This window comes from Panthera tigris, chromosome E1, assembly GCF_018350195.1.
Source record: "Panthera tigris isolate Pti1 chromosome E1, P.tigris_Pti1_mat1.1, whole genome shotgun sequence".
NCBI lineage: Eukaryota > Metazoa > Chordata > Mammalia > Carnivora > Felidae > Panthera > Panthera tigris.
In genome coordinates this window covers 58609949-58633307 of record NC_056673.1, presented here as the reverse complement: position 1 = coordinate 58633307, position 23359 = coordinate 58609949, and the positions used below count along the sequence as shown (strand labels likewise).

The window sequence follows — 23359 nt, the reverse complement described above, 5'->3', positions numbered from 1 at the left end:
CTGCCCCTGCCCCTATTCCGCCCCCTGCCGGCGGCTCCCCGCGTGTCTGCACATGACGCAATTCTGTGCAACTGGAAACGGCAGTGGATGCTTCCGTGGCCCCCAGCAGGGGTCCCTGGGCGGCGCACACCGAGAAAGAGGCGGAGGGGCAGGCCCAGGCGCCGAGCTGCGGGCGAGGGGTCGCCGCCGAGCCCTCCCGGCCCTGTCAAGCTCTCCACCACCCCCCCACCCACCCCCCTGCGCCCTCGGCCCGACACACCTCTCCCGCCGGGTCCCGCTCCCTCCCTCTCCCGGGCCCGCCGATCCCTCCCCCTGCACCTCCCCGGCGCCCTCCTCCTCCGGCCCCCTCCCGCGTCCTTCCTTCTCCCCCCGCCGCCCAGGCCCGGGGCCTCCGGTAGGCCCGGCTGCGCCAATCCCGGCCGCGGCCCGCCCCCTGACGCCGAGCTGGGCCCGGCGAGGCCCCGCCCGCTGACGTCCGGATTTGCATGAGTTCTTGTGCAGCCGCGGCCCGGGCTCAGTTGTCTGAGCGAGCGCGAGCCGGGAGTCGGGGCGGGCGCGGGCAGCGGCGGGCGGCCGGGTTGTGCAGGGAGAGCGGCGGCGGCGGCGGCGGCGGCGGCGCGGGCGGCGCGGGCGGCGGGGGCGCCTCGGCCCGGGGCGGCAGCGGGGCGCCGGCAGGAGCCAGCAGCGTCTGCAGCCGCGCCGGCCGCCCGCGCCCCGGCGCGCTCCGGCTCGGCCATGGAGCTGCCAGCTGTTGGCGAGCACGTCTTCGCGGTGGAGAGCATCGAGAAGAAGCGGATCCGCAAGGTAGGGCGGCGCGGGGGCGGCGGCGAGGCGGCGAGGGAGCGGCGGCCGGAGCGGCCCGCGAGGAGGCGGGGAGGGGGTGGGGAGGCTGCGGGCCGGGGCCGGGGATCCCGCGGAAGCTGATGGAGTGCTGTCTCTTCCCCCCTCAGGGCAGAGTGGAGTATCTGGTGAAATGGAGAGGCTGGTCCCCCAAGTAAGTAGCGGCGGAGGGGCGGGGGCGCGGGGTGCCGAGGCGCGGGGCTCCCGGGCTCCGGACCGCCGAGCTGGTGGGGTGGTGGGGGGAGCGGACGGGAGGCGGGGTGGAGGTGGGGTGGAGGGAGGAGGGGGTGGGGAAGTCGGTGGCAGGCACTGGGGAAGCCGAGCCGCCGAGCCCGAGCCCGGCGCCCTGTGTTGTGCTCCGCTCTCCGGGAAATGCCATCACTAATTTATGCACTAAAAGGAGCCGGAGGAGCTGGAGAGACGCGGGGCCGAGCCGGGGAGGCCGGCGGAGGGAGGGAGGGCGCAGGCACTGACTGATGTGCAGCAGAAAATGGCTCCTTTCCCCTTTCCCTCCACCGAACGGCTCCATATTGCAAAACCAAAAAAAAAAAAAAAATTAAAAAGCGACGAAAATGCAATTGTGTGCCTCTTCCCTCCTAGTGGTGCGGGGAGAGGAAGAAAAAAGGCAGAAAATGTTGGGAACTGTCACTGCGGCGCTTTTGGTGGGGATTTTTTTTTTTTTTTTTAATTTGAAATGCGAAGGCACCGGATGGAGACAGACGCGCAGGCACACGCGCACACACACACACACACACACACACACGCACACACACACACACAGAGGCATATTTTTATATTGCTGAGTATTTGGGGGTGCTTGCCCGTGACACCGGGCTCCAGAGCTGCGAGGGGGGTGTTGGGGGGGGCCGCTTGGCTGACGGTGATCGGATTAGGGGTCAAATGGAGAACAGCTGAAGCCCTCGCGGAGACTCGGGGTTGGGGAGAGGAGGGGGGGACTGCGACTTTGCTTTTCGGCTGCTTTGCACGCAGGGTTCCTGGTGAGCAAAGTGGCTTTGGAACATGTCGCAGTAACATGCTTAAAATTCTTGACAACTGCAAAATAAACTGCTAGTTTCATTTTTCTTACCCCTCCCCTTTCTTCCTGCCCTTGTGTGTTTATTTTGACTTGAGGGGGGTTGTCGGGGACCGTGTCAGACCTGCAGAAATCTACCCTCCACCCCCCACATCCACAGCTGAATAGCTTTCGGTTCATGGAGACAGAGTGGGGTCTTATGTCATTCCCCACCTGGAGGCTGCAAGGCTGGCTCGGTTTTTTTTACGCCGTGTCCCCCTCCCTTTTCCCTTGCAAGATATAACACGTGGGAGCCGGAGGAGAACATCCTGGATCCCCGGCTGCTGATCGCCTTCCAGAACAGGTGAGCGTCCCCCAGCCGCCGCCGCCCGCAGCCGTGACCGTATATGGGAGAGTGGGAAAGGGGGCCACGCGGCAATGGCAAAGAGGGAGCGGGCCGGGGCGGGGGGGGGGGGGGGGGGGGAGGCGGGAGCCCCCTTCCCCGACGGGCCTGCACAGGCAGGGCTGCGGCCTCGGCTCTGCTAACCAACGTCCTTGGCGGTTGCGGCAGCCCGGGGTGGGGGCGGGGCGGGGCCCGGAGAAGGCGAGGCTTGTGTTTTGGGAGAACTTCGAGAAGGGTGCGCGCGGGTGGCCCTGCCGCTGCCCGGAGACCTGGAGGCTGCTCCTGGCTCCCCGCGGGGCCCCCCTCTCGTCGCAACCCTGGAGCCCCACCCCCAGAGCCTAGGTGTTGCTTTCCTGTAGCCACTGGCCGCTTGGCAGTAGCCCCTCGCGGGGCAGCGCCGAGGGAGCTGGCGTTGTGAAACCGCCGGACGTCACGGAACTGAGCTTAACCTGTTGGGGGCTGGAGAAAAGTTGACAAGGCCTTAACCACCCCCCCCACACACACACACACAACCTTCGACCCCCTGGGAGCTTGGGATCTGCAGGGGGTGGATTCTGTCTGGTGCTGGGTGCCCTTCACACACACACACACACACACACACACACACACACCCCACTGGGCCACTTGGTGGGTGTCCGTCCCCAGCCTCTGCACAGGGGGAGCTCGGCCCAAAGGGTGTGTGGGATGGGAGCTGCCTGGTGGCGGAGGGGTGGCTTCTGACGAGGGGCTCATCCTGGTGCGCACAGATGCTTGTCACGCTACAGCTGCTGCGGCTGGATTCACCGCCGGTGGCTGTGGTTCTCTGTTTCGGGGAGGACGGAGGGGGGGGAGGGCGGGCGAGAAGGGGAGGAGCGGCCGGAGTCCAGGAGCCCGGCCACCCCGCTGCCTTCCATCCCCCCCCTCCCCCTTTTATTTTGCATTATTTCCTGTGGTGCGTTTGGCGCTAAAACTGTAAACTCTAGACCCTGGGAGAGAGCCGCCGGCGGGGAAGTTGCTCTCCCGCGACGCAGGGGGGCGCCGAGAAGGGATCCTGCCCCGGTTCCACCTGGGAGTTCACCACCCTGTAACCATGTCAGCGGCTGATGCCATGTTGCATAATGGGTCCCCGAAGAATTAAAACGCAGGCTGTTGCAATGCCACGCAACTTTGGAGTCAGGCCCCGGCCCCGGCCCCTAGGCATGGCTGAACTCCCCTGGGTTAGCCCACGGGCAGGAGGGTGCCTGGGGTCGCTGGAGAGCGCGTTTATGACCCGGGAAGGGGTTGCAACTTTAGCAAACGCTGGGGAGGCACCCCTTTCTCCCGTGGAAGGCTGGGGGCGGCGCTGGGACGATCTGCCCCCCACCCCCAGCCTCGGGTCCCCCTCTGCCAGGCCGCAGGCGGAAGCCTGGCAGTTGTATTGACCAGTGCCACCTCTGGTGGGCTCTATTAATTATTGGGAAACCGAGGCAGCCGGGAGCCCGGCTTCGGCGAGGAGGAGGTGCTTCTGCGCCCCGCCCCGGCCCCGCCCCGCCGCTCCGCCCAGGCCGACCCGGAGCCGGTTCACCAGGTGGCTGCGAACCTGGCCAGGCCGTGGCCTCGGCTGCCGGCCCCCGCCCCCAGCCCCTAATTGGCTCATTTGCCGCCGTGTAAACAAGGGCGCAGCCCCTCCCCCTGTTTAGTGCCTGGCCTTTAAGAAAACGAGTCCTCCCTTCTGCCGGCGGCACTCGCTATCTGAATCTTAATGAGGTCATTAGCATCCGTGCCTCCGACGGGGTGGGACACTTCGGGCGCACACCTCGTTGGACTCGTTTGCACCCCCCTGGACCCCCGCGCCCACCTCACTTGGTGCAGGGCCACAGGCCCAAAGCGGTGGGCGCCCAGCTGCCGCCTCCCCGACCTAGAGGCCAGGCCGCGCGGGCGGAGGAGGGGGGCGCCAGTTCAGGTGCGGCTATCGGGCGTGGGGGAGCCCTTCCTGGAGGACCCCTTGGTCAGATGAGGGTCGGTGTGGGCACAGAGTGGGGCCCTGGGACCCGACCGAGGCGCCCCAGCTGGCGGCACAGGCGACCTTCTGCCCTGAGCTCTGGATCCCGCCGGGTCTTGCTGGCCTGGCTGCTCGGGGAAGGGGGCGTGGGGGGAGCGGGGGTCGCCTCAGGTTGGACACAGCAAGAAGGGAGGTGACCCCGAGGCTAATAGCGCTGCCCTCTGTTCCCTCCCCCCAGGGAACGGCAGGAGCAGCTGATGGGATATCGGAAGAGAGGGCCGAAGCCCAAACCGCTGGTGGTGCAGGTGAATATACTCGCTGGTCCTAGGGCTGTCCACTGGTCTTCCCCTTGACCTTGACACCTGAGCTGCCTCCAGGCCCAGAGGGCAGGGAGAGTTCCTCCAGAGCACGCAAGTGCACTTCCTTTCTACTTGACCTTCACCACACTGCCCCTGGAACATAGCTGCTGACCCGGTGGGGGCTGGGACACTCCTGACGCCGGAGGCATGCTCTGGGCCTGGCCTCGGCCCTCTGCTCACCTCCCCCTCCCATCCCCGCCTCGTTCCCCCAGGTACCTACCTTTGCCCGTCGCTCCAACGTGCTGACTGGACTCCAGGACTCCTCCGCAGACAACCGCTCCAAGCTGGAGCTGGGCGCTCAGGGCAAGGGCCAGGGCCACCAGTACGAGCTCAACAGCAAGAAGCACCACCAGTACCAGCCCCACAGCAAGGAGCGAACCGGCAAGCCCCCCCCGCCCGGCAAGAGCGGCAAGTATTACTACCAGCTCAACAGCAAGAAGCACCACCCCTACCAGCCGGACCCCAAGATGTACGACCTGCAGTACCAGGGCGGCCACAAGGAGGCGCCCAGCCCCACTTGCCCGGACCTGGGCGCCAAGAGCCACCCGCCGGACAAGTGGGCCCACGGCGCGGGGGCCAAGGGCTACCTGGGAGCCGTGAAGCCCTTGGCCGGTGCGGCCGGGGCCCCAGGCAAGGGCTCCGAGAAGGGCCCCCCCAACGGGATGACGCCGGCCCCCAAAGAGGCGGTGACGGGCAACGGGATTGGGGGCAAGATGAAGATCGTCAAGAACAAGAACAAGAATGGACGCATCGTGATCGTGATGAGCAAATACATGGAGAACGGCATGCAGGCGGTGAAGATCAAGTCCGGCGAGGCGGCCGAGGGCGAGGCGCGCTCCCCCAGCCACAAGAAGCGGGCCGCCGAGGAGCGCCACCCTCCGGCCGACAGGACTTTCAAAAAGGCAGCGGGGACCGACGAGAAGAAGGCGGAAGCACCATCCAAGAGGAGGGAGGAGGAGGCGCCGGGGGCCGGCGACCCGCAGCCCCAGGACGCCGGCTCCCGCAAGCTCTCCCCCACCAAGGAGGCCTTCGGCGAGCAGCCGCTACAGCTCACCACCAAGCCCGACCTGCTGGCCTGGGACCCGGCCCGGAGCTCCCACCCGCCCTCCCACCACCACCACCACCACCACCACCATCACCACCACCACCACTCGGTCGGCCTCAATCTCTCCCACGCGCGCAAGCGCTGCCTCTCCGAGACCCACGGCGAGCGCGAGCCCTGCAAAAAGCGCCTCACGGCGCGCAGCATCAGCACCCCCACCTGCCTGGGGGGCAGCCCGGCCGCCGAGCACCCCACCGACGTGCCCCCCACCGCCGCCCTCCCGCAGCCCGAGGTCATCCTGCTGGACTCGGATCTGGACGAGCCCATAGACTTGCGCTGCGTCAAGACGCGCGGCGAGGCCGGAGAGCCCCCAAGCGCCCTCCAAGTGAAGCCCGAGGCGCCCGCGACGGCGTCGGCGGTGGCGGCCGCCGCGCCGGTGACGGCGGCCGAGAAGCCTCCAGCCGAGGCCCAGGACGAGCCCGAGGAGCCGCTGAGCGAGTTCAAGCCCTTCTTTGGGAATATAATTATCACCGACGTCACCGCGAACTGCCTCACCGTCACGTTCAAGGAGTACGTGACGGTGTAGCCAGAGGGCTTCGGAAGGGGAAGCGCCATCCCCGCGGGTGGCTTAGCACCTGGTGCCTAGGGGCGGACTCCTCCTCTCTCGCCAGCTGCGGGAGATCCGGGCCTGCCCCCCGAAGTGAGGACGCCCGGAGCCGCAGAATCCGCGTCCCGTCGTCCCGCCGTCGTCGTCGTCGTCGTCGTCGTCGGCTCCTGGCTGGGGCCCGCCCCCGGCCCGGCACTGGCCCCTTGCACGCGGTGCCTGCGGGTCTCTCGCCGCCCCCCTCCACCTGCCCCATCCCCGCGCTGGACCTCCCCTCCCCCCGTGGATCTCCGGGACTGACAGGGCAGCCACGCGCCTCGGTCTCAGAGTTATAGTATTATATTTTAACCGTGCTAACTTGTCAAGTGCAGACTTTACTCCCGTTTGTACGTGGTGTTCTTATTGAAATGTATTGTTTGAGCTCAAAAGGCCCGACCATCCCCTTCGGGCTGATATATATATATTTATTTGTAGGTATTTATATATGGAAATATAAAAACCTAGATTTATGGAGTTTCCTCTAGATCCTGTTATATTCTATATCAGACAAACTATTTTCTGTTGACCTTTCTTCCTGTTCATTCAGTATTTCGGTTGATTTCATTCCCTCCCCTTCCTGGAACTGCGATGCCAGGGACCTCGGTATATATTTTTTAATACCGTACACATGGATGTGTTGTTTCTATGTGCAAAAAAAAAAAAAAAAAAAAAAAAAAAAAGTTTGTTTAAAGGCTAAACGAGCTCTCTAGAAACTGCTGCTACTAGAAATGTCTAAACTATAAGCTTCCAATTATTACCTGCTTGAATGTAAATATTAAATGGAGATGTTGAAGGTGCATTTCGCTGTTGGAGATTAGCGCAGAGGGGAACCTTTGGAGGTTCGGGAGGCGGCCGGACCCCTCTCCCCACCCCTCCTACACCTTAGTCTCGGGAGGAAACCTACCGAGCCCTGCGCTAAATCTTTGCAAAAGCAAAGTGGCCTGGTTTCGCGGGCAGAGGAGTGACCCTGCTCCCCGGAAGTCGAGAGGCGCTCCAAACGGAGAGGGGAATTCCTGCGGGGGGAGGGGGTGTCAGCGTCGCCCCCGCCCCCAGGGTTTCCAGGCCCGCGGTACCCACCGTGCGGGAGGACCCGAGGATCTGCTTGGGGGTGGGGGGGGAATGGGTGCGGGGGGGGGGCACGGGCGGCGCGGAAGAGTGGGTGGGGCCGGCTCCCTCATCCCAACCCCCTCCGCCCCCGGAGCTACACGCCGCACCCGCCCGGCACCTGCTGATCTTTGCCCCCCACCCACCCGGTGCGCAACACGCCCGGGTGCTGGCCCCGGTGGGGCAGGGGTGTTTTTAATGACGCTGGCCCGGTACGACAGGTTCAGCGGGGAGGGGACCCTCCCACCCTGTGTAGCGTCGCCGGCTGGCATCGCTGGCCCCGCCCCACCGAGGAAGCCGCCGAGGCTTTCTCTGCCAGGCTCTCCCCGGAAACCACCAGGCCAGAGGCTCCGACTGGAGGCGCAGCGAGCGCGGCCAGGGCAGGGGCGGGGGGCTTCCTGCGTGGGGGAGGGAGAGGGGGAGGGGGGAGGCCTGGCGAGCAAGGCCTGCCCACCCCTGTTTCCTCAGTGAGCGAGGGAAATGCGGGACCCCACTTCATCCGTCCCGCTTTGGGTGGCGAGGCTGGGGCCCTTGGCGTCGCGGGGCAGGAAGGGGTTAAGGGACCAGAGGGGCCCGAGGGGAGTGGGCTGAACACCGGGTCGTCTCCCCCCACCGCCAGAAGCCGCGACTCGGGGAATGCAGAGGCCGGCCGTGGCCAGCTTTCTGCAGACGCAGCGATCTTCCTCCGGGCTGGGGTGGGTGGCCGAGCAGGGCCAGGGGCCGCGGGACTGGGGCCCTGGTGGGTGCCGGGCTGCTCCCCGCCTCCAAAGCCCCTCGCCTGCCCGCCGGGGACTGAGGGCCAGAGCCTGTGCGGGGCGCCAGGGCGGAAGAGGTCAACGTGGTTCAGAATGAGGAGGGGGCGGTGGCGAGAGAGCGCAGTGCTGGGAAGGCCAGGGGAAGAGATAGACGGCGGCCAGGAGGGCGGGAGGCCTGAATGCGGACAGTGTGGCCAGTGTTGGCTGCAGGCCACCAGCGGCTGGAGGTGGGGGAGGGGAGGGGGGAGGGGAGAGAGGGAAGGGAAGTTCTAAAAAAAAAAAAAAAACCGTTGGGAGTTTCTAGCCCTGGCTTTTGTGAGTTGTCCCTCCCACTACCCCCAGCACCCCAGCCCCCTTTAGAGTGAGTTAAACACTGCCCCTCCCCCCTCCATGTAATGAATGCCCTTTGCCACCCTGGGAGCGGAGGGAGGGGTGATCTTGACTGCTCCTGGCAAACTGCCTGTTCAGCACTAGAATTGGGCCTGCCGTTCACTGGCTGGTGCACAAAGACGTTCGCCAGGCAGGGATTTCGTCTCCCTGTGCTTCTGGCGGAGGAAAACTAAAAAATCAGGAGTGGTAAGGGGAGCGCCTTGTTGAGGTCTGCACCCTTGGTGACGGGGAGTGAGCCTTAGACCCTGGGGGTGCCCCTCCCACCCAGTGGGTGGCCTCTGCCCGGCTGCGCCTGCCTGGGGGAGGGGGGAGGGGACATAGATGATGGCAGGGAAGGAAAACAGTGGTCCGCCACCATCCTGGGGGGGAAAGTGTGGCCTGCATGTGGCCTGAAGCCGTGGAAGGTGGCAGAACCTCTGGGATGGGTCCTTGAGGAGGGCGGTCCTAGGCAGAGCCTGGAGCCTGCCGTCAGAGGGCTGACAGTGGAACAGAGGCCAAGGGGTGGGTCAGGAGGGGCTCAGGGATGCCCATCATGGTGCCAGACCCAAGAGTGTCCAGCACCCGTGCTGGCCCCAGGACCCTGTCTTGTGCCGAGCTCCTCAGACGTACGAGGCACCCCATGAGTGTCTTGCTCCGTTCAGACCCCGTAGGGCTTGCGGTTCCTTGTGGGGTGAGAACCCGAGGTTCTGAGGGCAGACCAGCTTGTCGGGTGCATGGCCACCACGTGGTTCCGGGATGATTCTAGAGCCAAGTTGCCTGCTCAGCCGTCCTGCAGGGACGTACCCTGCGGCCACTTGCCCTCCAGGCCTCTTGGACACAGGTGCGTCGAAGGTCGGGAACACTCAGAGAGAGTCAGGAGCCCTGGCACTGGGGTGGGGGTTGGGGGGGGAAGCCATTAGCCCCCGGTCCTCTGGGCGAGGACCGCTTCTTCCTAACTTGAGGCCTAGATGTCTGAGGGCGCCCAGTCCTTCACAAGCAAAGGGTCAGAAACCCTCTCTCTGAGTCCCAGTTCAGGAGAGAGAAAGCAAGCAGGAAGCTGGGACCTTAATCTTACACACTAGGAAACCCAAGCTTCTCCAGATGAACCTTTCTGAGGAGACTGAGCCTTGAGCACAGAGAGCCAGAGCTGACTCACCACCAAGAGAAGGACTCTCATGTGTCCATTCACCCCTCCGAAGCTGGTCCCTCCGTCACCAGCCAGGTCCCAGACTGCAGCTCGGACTCTCCCTGGATGTTGCCCCCACCCCCATTCGTTGTCAGGAGTTCAACCTTGAAGTGATCGCCCTGTCCTTGGATCTGCCTGGGGTGCCCTGGAGCGAGGGTTGCCAGATTAAGCACGTAAAAACCTAGGATGCCTCACTGAATTTGAATTTCATAGGAGAATGCATACTTCTTTTTTTAATGTTTCTTTATTTTTGAGAGAGAGAGAGTGTGTGTGTGTGTGTGTGTGTGTGAGCAGGGGAGGGGCAGAGAGAGAGAGAAAGAGAGACAGAATCTGAAGCAGGCTCCAGGCTCTGAGCTGTCAGCACAGAGCCAGACGCGGGGCTCGAACCCACGAACTGAGAGATCGTGACCTGAGCCAAAGTCGGAGGCTCAACCGACTGAGCCCCCCAGGCGCCCCATGGACAGTGCATACTTTTTTAGTGTGTTTCATGAAATACACGAAAAGACAATGCATCGTTTATAGGAATTCAGGTTTCACTGGACATCTTGGATTTTATCTGGAAGCCCTATTTGGATCCTAACTAGCCAACGTGGTCAGTCCCTGCCCACAGGGACGGCTCAGTCCTACAGGAGAGAGAAGGTACAGAGCTGAGCAACTCGGGTTCTGGCAGCACCCCGGTCGTAAGGACACGGAATATGTTGGCGAGGCATGGAATGTGTGCCGTGTCACGGTGGGGCCCCCACTGTCACCTGTGATTTAAGGTGGGCGTGGGGCCCACATGTGACACAACTGGACAAAAGAGTGAAGAAAGGCCAGAGCTGGTCCACCCCGGGCCCCTGGATAGAGTCTCTTCCTCCCTCCAGCCCACCCCAAACAGCAAACTCCTAGAACATACAAGAAGCGGCAGGACAGATCCAGCTGCAGTCCCCCCCACCCTTCAGTTTCCTTGTCCCCTTCAAAGATGTGCTTTGAGGACGAACTGGGTCAGGAGAGAGCCTTGAGCGCTCCTGGAAAACCCCCTAAGTAAACACACAGGTTATTTTTTTACCAGGGAACATTAAACATCCCTCGTCAGATCCAAACGCCTTCTAACGACTTCTGGCCTAGAGCCTCAGCTTGACGGAGGGACAGCTACCCAGCGATGTTTACCTCGAGACTGACTGCCAACCCTCCCTGCCTCCCTCCCTCCTTCCCTCTCTCTACAACCCAGTGGACACCACCTTGCGTTGCTGTCCTTACCACCTGCTTGGTGGATTGCCCATTGACCTGGGACCTCCTCCTCGACCCCTCCGGTTTTACTGGGTCACCGAGAATAACACTGGGACGTGAGAGTCGGGATGAGACCCCCTGGGCCAAACCTGCACTTGCCTACTCTTTGAAACGAATTCCTCCTATGGTTCCGTATTATGTTTACCACTCGTGTGAGAAGGTAAGAACTCAGGAGAGGAAATACTTGTTCCTGGGCTAGTATCCGTTTCCTGCAGCTATAGTTCAGAAATCACTGCCCCCCCCTCCCTCCCAAGCCCGTCCACTCCCCCTCTCTTTCCTTTGCAATTACTGGTAACAGCTGACATTGACTGAGTGCTCATTATGAATGGGGACCTTTATTTAGAGGGATAATCTCATTCAATGCTCACACATCTTCATGAGGTAGGTCCTGTCATTGTCCCTGTCTCACAGATGGTGAAATGAAGGCTTAGAGGCTTGAGGAACCTGTCTGAGGTCGAACGTCCAGTAAACGGGGAAACACACAGGGGTTCAGAGATAGACTTGTCTGTCTCCAGAGGCTATGCTCCCACCTTCCAGGATGCTGTGGGGCCTTCAGAATACCGACTCAGACCCCATCCCCTCCCTGGGGTTGTTCTAGATTATTCCAGCCTTTATCAAGGCTGGCTGTGCCCTGAAATCCTGCATTATTGACTGCCTCCCCCCACATCACCGCCAGTCAATTGCATCCCGCAACATACACATATGTATGGGTCTCCATTCTCCAAGTAGACAGAGCCTTGAGCACCTTGGGAGGTGAGGGGAATGTCTTGGGTATTTCATGCATTCCCGAAGCTTGTGCACTATTCTCATTCTTAAATACCTTGGAATCAGATGTCCTGTGTGTACGTGTATGGAGTCCTGTGTGTGTGTGTGTGTGTGTGTGTGATGGGACGACGAAGCTTATTCCTGCACCGCAAGTTGTTAACGTGTTAACAGGGTCCACAGACCAAGGAAGGGCCCCGAGCTGTCCCCAGGGGCCTCAGTGCTCAGTCTGCAAAGCACAGGCCGGGGACTCAGGCCGTTCCCTTTCTCCCTACCACAGGCAAGGGCAGACACACACACGCTCAGCTGCTCTGGGGTCCTGCCGCCCCCTCATCCTTCACCTGATCCATTTGTGAGAGTTTCAGGAGGCTCTAGGTAATTCTGTGGTAATTGAATTTAGGGAAACAGACCCTAAGGATAATCCTGGAGTCAGTTCCAGGAAGAATCATGGTTTAATTTCCGTATTTAGCTGGTGGTACGTGTTATACGGTTCCTGACAGCACAGCACCTGTGTCATTGTTACGGATTTCGTTTTAGCGCGCAGTTCGGAACGGGAGAGCGATAGGCACGTCACTCCGAGCACACGCATGCACACTCTGTAAGCACAAGCAGAAGACGCAGCCCACAGCCCTCTTGTCTTTTCATGTGTGGTCTTCACGCGAGCTGTGTGGCTAAGGCCTCACCCAGGAGAAGAGCTCCCCCAACATTGCCTGCGACGCTGTTTCGCTTAACCAATTCCCTGCAAGTTCTCAACTCTGGGCAGGGGCGGGGAGCTGGCCCTGCCCAAGGATGTCCACGGTGCATGCGCACGGGTGTGGATGCATGCGTGTGCGTGCACAAGTGTGCATGTGTGTGAGCATTTAGGGCTGGACGAGGGTCACAGCAACGCAGCCCAGACTGGCAGGAATACCTCTGGTTTGCTGCCTGAGTGAAGGATCCTTTCGAACGCACCCTGGAGTTTAATATTGCCAACAACGGGCCCTGATTCCTTTCAACCTGCGCCAGGTGTCATGTAAACCTCCCTGGATTTCCTCCCTTTCCTGTTTCATCTGAGAAATTCTTCACTAATTCCACGGTATCTGGTTTCTCATTGTTTCTCTCCGCTTCAGACAGCCCCTTGGGGTGGGCTTTGTAAAGGTGTGCTTAACGTGCTCAGCTGTCCAAAGTGACACCAGCTCGGCTCTCGCTACGCCTCCAAGCCTCCAAAACCTCTCCAAAGGGGCTGCACGCGCCGGCAAGGCCACAGCATCCTGGGGGAAGGCGCCGATGCCCATCACCAAACCCCAGGATAGTCTTGGGGGGTCGCTTCGCTTCTGGAAAGCAGTATGCAAACCAAGCACAGGACGATCGTGTTAAGCTCTTTCGTGATAGAATGCTGAGATTATACGAATACAACAGAATAATGAAGGGCATGTCATCCGTTCTTTGTTGAGGTCATGCTGTTTAGGGTTGAGGACAAGGCATAATCCAGCCCGGGGGGAGGAGGCCTGGGCTCTTGTTCCGGCTCCAAGCAGGGGACCATCTATTTTCCTCCGACTCTCTAGAGGAGGTGGGATTACAAAATCATGTGGGTGTTAGGGGGTGGGGAGAGAAGAACCTGGCAAACAGAATCCCTCCTATGAACAGCGGAAGCAAGCATCCTTATAGCCACTTCCTGCTTTGTTTCTCATGCTCCCGGACCCTCCTGCCAGTGTGGAGAGGGGAGAGGAAGCACCAGGCAGGGCCAGGGAGACGCAGGGCTGGCCAGGTTCCTCTCAGCCTTCAGTGTGTCTTCCCCTTGTCTCCTCTCCAGGCATTGAAAATTATTTATGTTTGCAAATTGCTTTTGACTCACATGACTTATTCCTCTTGCCTGCAAACAGGTCTGGGGCTGGGAGAGTTCTCGAACCGGCGAGCTGAGAAATCAGGGGCGATGGCGGAAGGAGCACAGATGTGAACTCACGTGCCCTGGGATCTGGTTCCCCCCCCCCACACACACACACACCTCCCCTGCCCGGGCCTGTGGGGTCTCAGCTGCAAATGAAAGGGTGGGTGTGAGCTCTCCAGGGCCTAGTGACTGGGGCTGTGGCATACCCCTGGGCCTGGGTGCTCCAAAGAGGCTCAGATGAGGTTAGCACCAACCACTTTGCTACTCTGGCACCTGTGCCTGGCAAGCCCACCGCTGCTGAGCATTGGAGGGCGGAGAAGTGGCTATCCAGCCCTGGCCTGGCAGGGAGAGGAGGACAGGGCGCTGGGGCGGCCAGGAATGCTTCCTCCCTTCATGTTTTCTTCACGCTGGTCCTTACCCAGGCCTTATTCCAGAGACCAGGTTGAAAACTTGTGTCTCTTAGAAAGTCCCTGGGGCTGGTCCAAGAGAGAAACACACACAAACACCCCAATAACCGTCCTAATTGTGAGCACGGCCAGAGCAGGGTCAGCTCCATGGCAGGTGGAGAGGAACAGATTGGCCTGTTGACCACGGGATCCTGGGTTTCTGGAAGCTCAGAGCAGAGAGGAGCCATGGAGTTTTTAGTCTAAGTCCTTCACTCTACACATGGAGGAATTGAGCCCTGCAAAGGCCAAAGCCAACATCAAGGTGAAGCATCGGCCAGTCTCTGCCCACAAGTGGGTACGTGTATTCCCGCGAGGGTCAGTGCTCCCCCACGCCCCCTACGACAAAACTGGATTTATTAATGGGAATAATGGTAACAAAAATCAAAGGCCAGTGCCATAGTCGTAAACAATGGGCCGTGTGTCGAGTGCCGTGGTCTGGCTTCTAGTCTCTGGACGGTGGTTTGGGGCTTAACCTAGAGAGAAGACAGGAGGATCTGGGCTTCTTCGAAGCCGGTGACCACCAAGTGGACGTGAAGGCTGCTAAGGGTTCAACTCTCCAACATGGCAAGAAATGTGCTAACCTCAGAGCTTTGAGTTAGCTCTGCCTCAGCAGAAAGGCGACATTGGCTCAGCCTTGGGTCTAGAGTTTGGGGTCTCTGCACTCTTTCATGGAAGAGGACACATGGCAGGCAGAAGGCGGCTGGACAGCAGGGAGAGGGACTGTCCCTCAGAATGTCTTGAGCCCTGAAAGCTGTCCTATCTCTTGGGCCCAGAAGTGGGCTCCCCAGAGCATGAGATCCCATTTGGGTATATTCGGACACCCCATAGATCTGGCTTCCCCGAGCAAGCTCCCATCAGTTCGATTTGAAACCTCTTAAGAGAGAAGCACCAGACAGATGATGCAACAGGTCATCAGCTGTGGGTTAACCTGGTAGCAGGTGTAAATGGCGCCTACACACACTTCAGTAATCTGGAGAGAGAGAATGGGGAATGGGTGAGCCAGGACCAAAGTCAAGGGCACAGGCAGCAGCAGAGAGAAAAGGAAACCAGACGGGACCACAGACAGATGTAAGGAAACCGAAAGTACAGGGATGAAGGAATGGAAAGCGATCATAACAGGAACAGACATGGAGAAGCAGATGAGGGGGAACCCAATGGTTCAGAAACACCAGGTTGGGAGGGATCGAGGTTCACATCACCAATATCGGGACAAACTGACAGGTGTCTCCTGATGTGATGTACCGAGAAGGACATAATGACACTCCGGTGGCATCCCTGCCCCAAATGCAGAGCCTGAATCTAACCACGCAGAAGTATCCAATGTGTTCTCTTCAAATCACCAAGCTTAAGGTACCCAGAGAAAGGCAGGTGCTCCGTCCCAGCTTAAAGAATAGTAAAAAGAAAGACAGGGCATTGAATGTAATTCACCATCCTGGTTTGGCTTTTGGAAGAGGGGGAAAAATTACTCATAAAGAGCATTATTGAGAAAATTGACAAAGCTTGCACATGGACTGGTGGGTCAGACAATTGTATGAGATCAAGAGTAAACATTCTGATTTTGTTAACGGCACAGTGGATACATAAGAGTGTCCTTGCTCTTGGGAAAAACACACTGAAGTATTTAGGCATAAAGGGTCTCCAGGTCACTCTCAAATAGTTCAGAAAAAATATGGGGAAAATATATGTATATATATATAGAGAGAGAGAATGATAAAGCAAATGGGTAAAATGCAAATAAACAGTGAATCTAGATAAAGAATATAGGGAAATTCTTTTAATACACTTGCAGCTTTTCTGTACGCTGGCAAAAAATACGGAGTTGATTTTTTTAAAAAACCTTTTAATGTTTATTTATTTTTGAGAGAGACAGAGACAGAGACAGAGCACAAGCAGGGAAAGGGCAGAGAGAGGGAGACACAGAATTGGAAGCGGTTTCCAGGCTCTGAGCTATCAGCACAGAGCCCAGAACGGGGCTCGAACTCATGAACCGTGAGATCATGACCTGAGCCAAAGTCAGGCGCTTAACCGACTGAGCCACCCAGGCACCCCCAAGTTGGTATTTTAAAAGAGGTGCTTTGGGCCGCTGGCTGGCTCAGTCCAGTCGGAGGAACATGCAGATCTGGATCTTGGTGTTGGCGAGTTCAAGCCCCGCGTTGGGTGTCGAGATGACCTAAATAAATAAAAACCTTTAAAAAAATAATAAAAAATTTAAATATGAAGAAATAATCAGAAGAGGAGCCTGGAGTCTCCCTGTTGAGGTGGGGGGCAGGTGCTGGCTGGCTCTGGAGGCTTTTCGTGGGGCTGAGAAGCAGCCTGGGAACCAGCCCTCCAGCAGCTGAGAGCATCTGGACGACTTGACCCGTCCCTCGCTGCCTACTTGAGGGCCTGTTTTTCCAACCCTTCACCCCGTGACCTCAACACGAGTGAGTGGGGGTGCAGGACGGTGGGCCCACAGCTGCCCCTTGCCCGGCACCAGGAGGTACCAGCTATCTCCAGCTCAGCTGGTCCCTCACAACACACAGCAAAGCCCACCCTTGCCCTTTGGCCACGCGAGGAGGAAGGATGCAACAAGAAAGGTTAAGTCAGCAGGCAAACGAGGCTCCGTGTGTGAGCTGCTCTGTGCTCACCAGTTCTGTGCCCTGGGCTGGTGGCTGTGTCCCCCAGAGCGCCCCAAGGCTGGCCTGCTCTTACATTTGGGTTCCCTAAATATCCCCTTTCCTGACCCATGACTTCATCATATTACACTGTTTTTCCTTCTTACTGATTTGTCGACATGTCTGCCGTGTGTGTGTGTGTGTGAGAGAGAGACAGAGACAGAGACAGAGAGACAGAGAGACAGAGAGACAGAGAGATTTGGCTTTATTCAGTGTTCTGAGCAGGGCTCCAAGCTAGAGCTGAGGTCTCCCAGCCTCTACCTGCAGATCTGACAACTCAGGAGTTCTGTGAACTTGGGCAGGCTGATGGGCCAAGCAGGGGGCCAACTCCAAGACTGCATGGGCCCCAGAAATCCTTAGTCATCCGTCTTGTGAAGATATTCCATAAGTAAAGCACCCTTAGGCCCCCCAGACGGCCCTCCTCATGCTGACCCGGATATTCCTATCCCGGTCACAGAACATTCTAGAAAAGAACCACACCTCTCTGTTTTCTCCCTCGCCTCCCAGAAATGGGAGAGATGCAAGGTCAACAGAAAACAGGCAAGAAATGTTGCCCTGTCCTCCAAGTTTTGAGTGGAAAGTGAGTGAGTGAGTGAGTGAGTGAAAACCTCTCATAGTTTAGGTGAGTTTAGCTCATAATTTGGTTTCTTCCCTAGCACATATGACACTCAAAACACTGGGCAGACCCCAATGAGGCCTGAACTCAAAAGCCGGCCTTACTTGGGATCACAGCACGCTGAAAAGCTCATCAGAGATGACCCTGGCATCCCAAATGGAGCTGGTCCCTTCCCCAACCTAGTTGGGGCCCAAGGAGACAACTAACTGTATTGAAATTCAAGTCCCAAAGAGACAGGACGCAGCTCAGAAGGTGTTGAAGAAAGGCTTCCGAACCACAGCCACTGAAACGTGTTTACGGCTGTCTGTCGGCCGCTTCGTAGCTTCCCCTGTGCCGTTGTCGAAAGATCTAAGTGCACCCTGTGCATTGCAGGGGAACACGCTGCACGGGCCAATTTAGCTGATCAAGTCTTGGCAAGTCAGCAAGTAGGGACCATATTGACATTTAAAACATAAGAGGCGATCTCCTGGTCTGCTCCAGCCGCCTCCCCAGCTGGCTGGAGAGAACTGTGCCTCCGAATCTGGACCAGCTGGGTCTCCTGCAGATAAGCTGTCTCTTTGTCTCGTCCATGCCTCGTGCGGCGGGTGTAGGGATTTGCCATTTTGAATGACTGCTGACAAGGGCAGAAACCAACCTGTGACCGAGTGTCCCGAATTCCCATCCTCAAGATAAGAGTGGGCAAACAGTCAGATCTATAAATAATGCTTCCTGAAGCACCTCGCAGACTTGGCAGCCAAGGGCCTCTCACTTCTCTCTTCCCCAGGGCGGAGCCGGCGGGCTCCCTCTCCCTGGACCTTTGGAAGCCCAGCTTCAGGAGCCCTTTTGCCTTTCCCCACCTTGTGCGCTGCGCCAAAGGCAGCCACGAGATGGTTCTAGTCCCAGCCATGCAGCTGCCCAGAAATCAGCCTTGGTGCAGAAGAGCCCTCCCTGAGGTCTCTGAGCCCCAGTTCGCCCCCAGTTAGGGTGAGAAGCCTCCACCAGGCTGACGGAGAACACGTCCAGAATTCCAGGCCACGGCCATGGGCTCCATGTTGCCCTGCAGGTATCCCTGCGTGATTCCCTACCTGCTCACGGGAGCGGGAGGCAGGGGAGGCGTCCCTCCCTCTCTCGCTGCCATAACCAGTCTGTAGTTACTGGACTCAGTTCTTTGTCTCAACTCTTCTCTCAGCTGCCAACGGGATCATTTTTGTCACAGCTTGTGAGGTATTTTGTTTTCTTTCTCTCTCTCTGATAATTTTCATCATCAGCTTGAATTCAGAAGAGATGCCCAAAGTGACCCCAGCCCCTGGATAAACACCGCTGCCTGGTGCCCCCATGACCTGATAATGACAGTAACTCACAGTTATAGAATGTTCACTGAGCCAGGCTCTATGGAAAAGCCTTTAGATGGATGATTGGTCTCTTTTAATCCTCCCAATAACCGGATGGAGTACAAACTATTATCACCCCCAGGAGGTGATGGATGCTTTGAGAGGTCAAGTACCTGGCCTGGGATCACAGAGCTAGTGAGTAGGGGGGCTGGGGCTCGGATCCAGGTAGCCTGGGCCCCGGACCACGGAGTCTCACCACTGCCATCATTGCTGTCGGGACACAAAGAGTGTCTGGCCAAGACGTCTGTCCCCCCAGAGAAGAGGCGGCATGGTGTAACCACCCGTACACCAGAGGCATCGGCTGTGAGCTGAGATGAAGCCCACAAAGTGAGCAGCCCTTGGGGCCACAGAGTCACCATAAGGTTGAAGCTGGCACGGGCCTTGGGAAGACTCCAGGACACCACTCCCTCCTCTTACAGGTGAATGGCAAGGACGCTCGGGCCCCGCACTTTAGCTGGTGAAGCATCCACGACCACGAGGGAACAGCCCTTCTGCCCGTGGCCCCCACTTTGGGGTCGGTCCTCCCAGCAGACGGGGCAGGAGCGGTCAGCTCGATGCGGGACGGGACCCGGTCGGGTTCTGGTGGAGACCCCAATGCCCCAAATGCTTTTCCCAGGACTGGCTCGGCCCTCTGGAGGCCCCAGTGGGGCAGCCTCCAGAATGAGAGGCTGCCGGTTACCACATCTGCCCTTTAGACCCGGCAGTTAACGCCCCCTCTTCACGCCTGGGTGTCTTTGCAGCCTCTTCTCTCCAGCGACCGCGAGCCGATGAGAGGATGAGAGGATCTTTCTTCCACATCTTAAGACTCCTGGTAGTTCTATTTCCATGGCTACTCCATTCACGCTCAAGCTTTGGTTACATCCTCAGCCGCCTGAGCTGCCAGCCCTAAAAATCCCGAAGCGGTACGAGGGTGGACGGATGGATGGCTATGGAGAGAGCGAATGGAAAAAATTTGTCGGAGGCCAGATCACCTGCATGGCATCGGGAACTGACCAGCATCCCACTGTGCAGAAGGGTGGTGCTAAGAGGGGCTGCTGTGGGGGCCTTCCTTCTCCCCCCACCTTCTGACCCTCTCTTCGGGGTTCTGCTACACACGCCCCAGAATGCCCTCCTCTCTAACCAGTAGCCCCTGGGGCTAACGGCAACCTCAGACGGTTGGTGAATGACACTAAGTTCTCTCCCGTACCCATTTGGATGTTGCCCCTCTTTCCTTTGCCTGCTGCCCCAAGGAAGGTCTCATGGGGCATCCCATTAACTGGAGGGCAAGCAGGTGAGCAGGCTGGAGTGGATGGCCTTGATGTACCTCCCAGAAGGAGTACAATCTGGGTCCCCAAGGAGAGGAGAGAGAGAACGGTCCGGTTCTCCGAGACCCCGCTTTCCTACTTCTGCCAGTCGCATACTGGTGACCCACGGGACTTTGTAGGCACCTTCTTCAAGTCCTCCGTGCAGGGTCTAGAACAGCGGGAGGAACAGAAGGGGCATTTACAGGAGCTTTTCCATGATCACAACGACCAAGAACACCGTAAGGACACTGACACTATAAGAGAGAGTAAAGGCGCTCCTCGGGCTGCTGCTCGGATCTGGTCACCTACTAAGTGCTTTCCAGGCACACTGTGTGCTATTTCACAGAGTCCCGTATGGCCCCATTGCACACACAAGGAACACCAGGAGGCCTGCAGAAACCCAGCACTAGCCGAGCTGGGGTTCAAACCCAGCTGTGGGCCATGCTTCTGTTTCCTCCGTTCCCTGGAATCTTGCAGGTGGAGGCCCCAGATGACATCCGGGTCACCTCTGACCGAAGCAGGAATTCGGCTGACAATTTCCCAAGATCCTAGGGAAGATCCTAGGCCCAGGCATCCCAGGTAGGTATCCGCCTGCCCAGTCTAGGGTGGTGCTGATTGTTGTCTGCTCCTCCTCAACCATTTCTAAACCTAGCTTCCCTGCCACTTCCTCGTTTTCATCGGGGCTTTGCCCTTGGGGCAGGGCTCCAAGTGCTGGGAGCTCTGGGGGGACAGCCTGGGCCGGAGGGTTCCCCAGCCAGCCAGGCGGACCCCCAGCCCCACTCTGTTAACTGTGCCTGTGCCCTCCCCCTTCGCTCCTCTAAAACCACTTCATCCCCCCCCCCCCCCCACACACTTTCATAAGGAAGACAGCCTCTACTTAGCTCGGGTTGAAAGAATAGTAGTACTTTTTTCGTATTCCTGCTACCGCCCCATCCCTCTCCCACCTGCGTTTTTAAAACCTTTCAACCTGGCCTAATAAGCAAAGCCACTAGGAGGGTCGTGAGGAGGGGGAGGTCCTCCAAGGGCCGACAACTCTCCTCTGCCCCCACCCCAGGTTAACTGCTGTGGGGGAAGGGAACTATAACGGCTCAGGGAGGGGTGGGCTGATCCGGGAGGATAAACCCAAGCACAACCCCAGCTCTGCCTGTGGGTGCTGCCTGCCCTGCCTCATCCCCCCCAGAAAGCGATGTAGGGATGGGAAGGAGGCGGGGCTCGGAAGGGGCGCACCGGCCCGCGCACTGGCCCTGCGGACTCCGCAAAGCTGGCCCCACCAGCCCCGCATGAGGAGTCGCAGCGTCCCCTGCGCCCCGCGTGCCTGCCGGCCCTTCCGCAGCCCCCTGCTCGGCGACGCTGGCGGCCGGCCACTTTCTCTCCTCGTCCCCATGGCCTCTGCAGCGCAGGTCCGCACCTGGCGGAGACCACAGCCCGTCGGGCCACGCGCCACCGCCACCCCGGAGGAGGGGGGGGGGCGGGGGCAGGGTCAGCCAGAGCGCACCGAGCGCGGGCGCCACATGGTGGGCGGGAGCGGAGCCGCTCGGCCCTGCCCTTTAGGGGCTTCTCGTCGACAGGAGCCTCGGGCTGGACGTGGGGGCGCAGCCGCTTTCCTGGGGAGACCTGGTGAATTGCTCGCGGAGCCTTCGAAACACGCGCGCAAGGTGGGCGGCGACCCACGTGCCCACCTGGCCACCAGGGCGGGGCTGCTCCGGCCTCTCCCGCCCGCGGTCCCCTCGAGGTCCGTCCCTCCTCTGCGGCCTCGGTCCCATGAGACAATGCTCTGCGTCCCCACGCAGCAGCCAACGTTCTAATGGCCCGACACTTGATGCTGGATCTCAGCTCAGTGTCCCAACCAGACTGTAAGCGCCCCCAGGGCAGCCAGCGTCTCAGACGACGCGCACAGGGCGAGGTCACGAGATGGCTCTTGGAGGGGTCATCGGGGCCGCCGCGGTTGGCCCCGCGGGTGAGAAGCGCTGTGGCCCGAGAGCGGAGCTTCCTTCCAACCATCGGGTTTTGCGATGGGGAGACCGAGTGGGGAGCGGCCAGAAGGCCCGCAGTGCGCGGGCGGGAGTGTCCCTTTGCCTCCATTCATCGCAGGGGCAGCCGAGGCTGCGGCCGAGCCGCGCTCACCCCACCCTGGGAGGCGGCCGCCCAACGCCCGGGGAGGTTTGGGAAATGGGCGAAGTGGTCAGACTGGTTTCCGGAGCCGGGCTCGGAATCCACGCAGGCTGGCAGGCGTTGGTGGGGGAGGACTGAACCCCGCCAGCGGCGTCAGAGAGGCCACCCCGGGACGCTTTGTTTTCCACCCTCGAAGGCGACCCCGAGGGGTGGGGGTGGGGGAACAGCAGGCATCCAGTTAGGGAAGCCCGGTTTTCCGGGATGAACCAGCACACTGGCCGCTCCTCGCCCCGCTGGTGGTACCCAACCCCCTCCTGGCCACAGCCCGGAGTTGGCCAAGAGCGCCTGGAGGAGTGAGCGCCCGTCCATAGCGAGCCTGGGCTTTGATCGTCGTATTTGAAAGACGTAAGAGGAGGGGAAAGGAGTGTGAAGAAGCGTCCAGCTTTACCACTAACCTGAATGACCCTGCACCAGTCCCTCCCTTGTCCCAGCCTCAGTTTCCTCATCTCCCGCTGGCCCTTCCAATCGCTCTCAGAAGTCTAGGTGGACGGCGACGTGGGGACTCCCTCTAGGGTCGGTGCAAGGGGAAAGGAGGGTGCCAGAGCCCGTGGGCATGTGCTCTCAGAGGGTTGAGCAGTCTCGAGGAAACCCAACTAGCTGTGGGGGGGGCGTGGGCACCCCCATCCCACTCCCAGGCGCTGGGGACTCCGCGATGGGAAAATGGAGTCTTCAAACTCTCTACCATGCAGAAGCGTGGCACTGATGGCGGAGGCTGGCAGGCGCCAGGTTCTCCTGCGCTCCCTGGGCTGAGAAGGGGTGCCTCCCGCTCCCACATACTTCCCTCCCCCCCCCCAACCTAGGGGTTTGGTGCAGGGGCGTGGAGAGAAGGGGCTGAGCAAGCTGGGGGGATTGGAGCGAGACAGCGCTGCCATCCCAGAAAATGGAGTGCCAAATTTCCCGTTTGCAGCAGCTGCCGGGCAGCTAGGGGGGTCTCGAGAGCCGCCCATGCTGCGGTCTTCTTTGAGGTTCCTGGGTGGAAAGATGGGGGCACGAGGCTGGCACTACGCGGGGGCCGTGGGGGCTCCTGACTTAGTGACACCCCCCCCTCCAACCAACCCAATCTGAAGAGAGAAGGAACTGGGAGCTAGGAGGGCGCCCAGCCCTCATCACCGCCGCGCCCGCGGGCGACCCCCCCCCCCCTTCCCGCAACCAGGGTGGGCCGCAGCGTGGGCTCGGGTCCAGCCCTGCGACCGGCGTGGAAGATGGGGGGGGGGGGTCCCGGCCGAGCCGCCGGGGCCGGGCGAGTG

At 59.8% G+C, this 23359-nt stretch overlaps 1 protein-coding gene and 1 long non-coding RNA gene across 2 annotated transcripts; both read left to right on the top strand.

The window, feature by feature from the left end:
• The first annotated feature begins 649 nt into the window (after nt 1-649).
• CBX4 (chromobox 4) lies at nt 650-6297 on the top strand. Its single transcript, XM_042966754.1, has 5 exons — nt 650-804; nt 951-994; nt 2151-2216; nt 4454-4520; nt 4787-6297. The coding sequence occupies exons 1-5, from the start codon at nt 736-738 to the stop codon at nt 6200-6202; spliced, it is 1662 nt and encodes a 553-aa protein (XP_042822688.1). The 5' UTR covers nt 650-735; the 3' UTR covers nt 6203-6297.
• A 2173-nt stretch (nt 6298-8470) lies between these two features.
• LOC122233598 lies at nt 8471-9858 on the top strand. The gene is made up of 3 exons (XR_006211230.1): nt 8471-8694; nt 9150-9328; nt 9570-9858. It is a non-coding gene; the product is annotated as an uncharacterized LOC122233598 (long non-coding RNA).
• The last annotated feature ends 13501 nt before the right edge of the window (nt 9859-23359 follow it).